General features: G+C 34.5%; 1 protein-coding gene across 1 annotated transcript; it reads right to left on the bottom strand.

The window, feature by feature from the left end:
* Positions 1–369: 369 nt before the first annotated feature.
* On the bottom strand, positions 370–2047 carry LOC137820359 (gamma-secretase subunit). Its single transcript, XM_068624408.1, has 3 exons — positions 1859–2047; positions 1503–1762; positions 370–670 (listed from the first exon to the last, which is right to left on the bottom strand). The coding sequence occupies exons 2-3, from the start codon at positions 1741–1743 to the stop codon at positions 510–512; spliced, it is 402 nt and encodes a 133-aa protein (XP_068480509.1). The 5' UTR covers positions 1744–1762; positions 1859–2047; the 3' UTR covers positions 370–509.
* Between the last annotated feature and the right edge of the window lie 1129 nt (positions 2048–3176).

The raw sequence follows: 3176 nt of genomic DNA, 5'->3' as shown, positions 1-3176 counted from the left end.
TAAATTGTTTCAATTTTCTGTCACTCCTTATCTTCCGTAGCATCTCATTCCCACTACTTAAAACTCAGCTTTTAAAAAACTGAAAAAACATAAACACAATAAATTTGAATTTCCTTTTCATTTTGTTTAGTAATATTTCCAATCAGCGTACTAATACTGTTTGGTCAGTGAGTTATGAACTTTATAGGAGAAAGTGGCAGCCAAGCAATTATCCTGCTTGCATTGTCTCCTAAGGGCTACTGGTAAACTTACGATCCTTGTATTTGTACATAAGATAATAATAATAATACAGCAAAATGAGATAATAAATCTTTCATAAACAACAAATTATAACACACACAGTGGGGTGAAGAAACCAAGATCTAAATCTACTTCCAAAACATTGCTTATCTATTCAACGATAGAATATTGTAAAATGTATATGTAAATGCAAGTGCATTCACGAGGCATGGAAGAAGGTAAATGTGGTAATAAAAGATCAAAATACATGTATAAGAGGTACCACACAACTAGCTCCAGCTTGTTAGGCCTAACCTATCAGCAAGATTGTACATAACCAATTGATCCCAAACAGGTCCGAGGAGGCGTTCCCCTCCAATGGCAAATGTTAGAGCCCAAGAACAGAGAACGGTTGCAAACACTGCAAACCCAACTGCTGATCCAACAACATCTGTACAAACATGTCAAACAAACTAAATCAACAGCCTCTAAACCAAATCATTATCTATCTAAATTAACCACCAAATTACTTAAAATCAGAAAGCATATTCATTTAAAACCAGTAAACCAGCTGGCATATTCTTACTAGTTACGGTTGAATCAACTGTTTAATTTTTTTCGTTCTGAAAAAATCTGTTCCAGACACGATCGTTGCCAAGATTTGAGTACTCTTTGAAAAAGGTGCCCCAAGTTAGTGTGCTTGGATTTCAGTTAGAAAATTAAGTTGAGTTGAACTCAATTGGAATTGAAAAACAAGCAACTCATTGTATTTAAGTCAACCGCAATTTGAGGTGAATTTGATCTGAAAAAAAAGTGTCCAACATGTTGATATAATCCAAACATTTTGGATTATAGGTTAGTTTGGACGTTACGACTGAAATCCAAACAGACCCGTAGTATCCTACCGTATCTCAAAAGGAAAACAATTGAGAAAAAAAAGAACTAATTCGACCAGAACTACCAAGAATGACACGAGAGCTTTCTTGATGACATGAATTTGAAACTAATTGGTATAGTGAAAAAACACCATATGACAAACTCATCATCTTCAGATACTAAAAAGAGCATAAGGTCAAATTCTGAATACATCAGTTCAACCCAAGATTCAATTTCTGGCCCTTTCTAGTTCCAGATAATTACTTGCTCTAGACATTCGAAAACAGAAACAGTTGAAGCAAATAATGCATAATAATCGGTAATGGTTGCCACCACTTAAAAGAAAAAGGAGTGCACAATTTGGCAAGTAATTGAAGTGCTATAAAAGAGGGGTTAGGTTATGATACATGGGCGAATGCGAGGGAAGGAGTGAGAGTGGCGAAGAACGGGCCAGAAGTAGAAGCAGTTGACGGCCCAAAGAAGAGGGAGAAGAGCGAAGCCAAACTTGTAAAACCTCCGGGCGTAGCTCACCGATTCTTCCTCCGACAACCCCAACGACCCATCGATCGTTGGCCACACCGGCAACGATGACGGTAGCGAATTCCGATGATGAGGGTTAGGGTTTGGATTGTTGTTCTGTGTCTCCATCTATGCGATCTACGATGACCTAACAAGACAGAGATTTTGTTGAATCTTGTTGTTTGGTAAGCGAAATTTAATCAATGTCTTAATTTGAGTGGAAATTCATCATTAAGTAACTTACAGTGCAAATAGATGGTTCGTCTCGTTAAGTCACTTCACTACTGCCTCTGATTTTGATTCAGATTGCATGCCATGTAAAAGAAAAACTAACACAACTCAAATTCAGATTATTCAATCCTCCATTTTCCTATCTGTTTCCGTCTTTTAACTCCACAAGGAAAAAAATGGCAAGGAAATTAAAATAAATGCCACTGTGAATATATATATATATATATATTTATTTATTTATTTTAATTCTTTTATATAATTTCAAAATAATTGCTGTAAAAAATAAGATAATCACTGTACATAATAATATGTAGATGATAGTAAAAAATCGATACGTCGTTATGCGTGTATTCTTTCCATTTGTTATTTCATTTTTTTATTGAATATAAATAATTTTAATATTTGAAAATATAGTTACTTTGTAATTAGTCCATTAATTTGATCATTTAACTAGAGTTTGTTAACTATTTGGTTTAAGTTTTGAAAATCCAACAATTGTTTTCTGCTATATCGATATAACTCTGTGTGTGACTTCTAATTAAGAATGAAATCAATGTTGGAAACCAGCAAAATTTCTCATTCTCCAAATCATCTAATAACGTAGGTTTTCAAAATATCATGGTTAGACATGAAATTAAAATCAGAAAAAAATCCTTGAAGCCAAGTCCAGAAACTTCTACCATTAGAAAAATTTACTCATTTAATTGCTTACCTGTAAATTACTTAAAATTGTTGTACAGGAGTAACTCAAGGCAGTAATCTCTTTTAGAATTTTATATCCTTTCCATCTTCCAAAATGCATAGCATATGCAGCAATAATAACATTCTTAAAATCATCTTTACATGCAAAAATTGCCCCTAACTACATTTATCTTCATTCATTCCTTTGGTATCTTGAATAATGAAAAACATTTTGTCTCCATACCCGAACCATATCTCTCCTCCACTTTGTGCGTCATCAAACTTTCTGAATCTGATAATCCTCCACTTTTCAAATCTTACTCTCCATTCCCAACTCTCACATCATCACTTCAGTGTTCTTGATCTACTGGAATTCACTAACTACCTTTTCATGAGGCTTACCCCTTTCCTTAGGCGGTGCAACCTTATGCTTTCTTATTCATGTAGGACTTCAATTTTACTTCTCCTATCACAGGTGTTGCAGAATTTTCATATCTGCATTCTTACTCTACCTCTGTTCAGAAGTTTCTCCCTGTGATGATGCATTATTTTCTTTATTACTGCTGTTTGCATTGTCCAAATCTTTCACAATTCCACTACCACTTGGTTCACATTGTCAAATACATCGGCAACAGGAAGCTCCTGATCAT

This window comes from Phaseolus vulgaris, chromosome 9 (assembly GCF_051622355.1).
Source record: "Phaseolus vulgaris cultivar YP4 chromosome 9, ASM5162235v1, whole genome shotgun sequence".
In the NCBI taxonomy this organism is placed as follows: domain Eukaryota; kingdom Viridiplantae; phylum Streptophyta; class Magnoliopsida; order Fabales; family Fabaceae; genus Phaseolus; species Phaseolus vulgaris.
Note: the sequence above shows the minus strand (reverse complement) of the source record. Positions and strands in the feature narration are given on the sequence as shown.

What these genes read in the sequence shown, in the direction of transcription:
- LOC137820359 (XM_068624408.1), bottom strand. Translation starts at nt 1,743, where the DNA reads ATGGAGACACAGAACAACAATCCAAACCCTAACCCTCATCATCGGAAT. An exon ending in CTTCCCTCGCATTCGCCCAT is followed by an intron (nt 671 to 1,502) that starts GTATCATAACCT and finishes ATGTTTGTACAG; the next exon opens with ATGTTGTTGGATCAGCAGTT.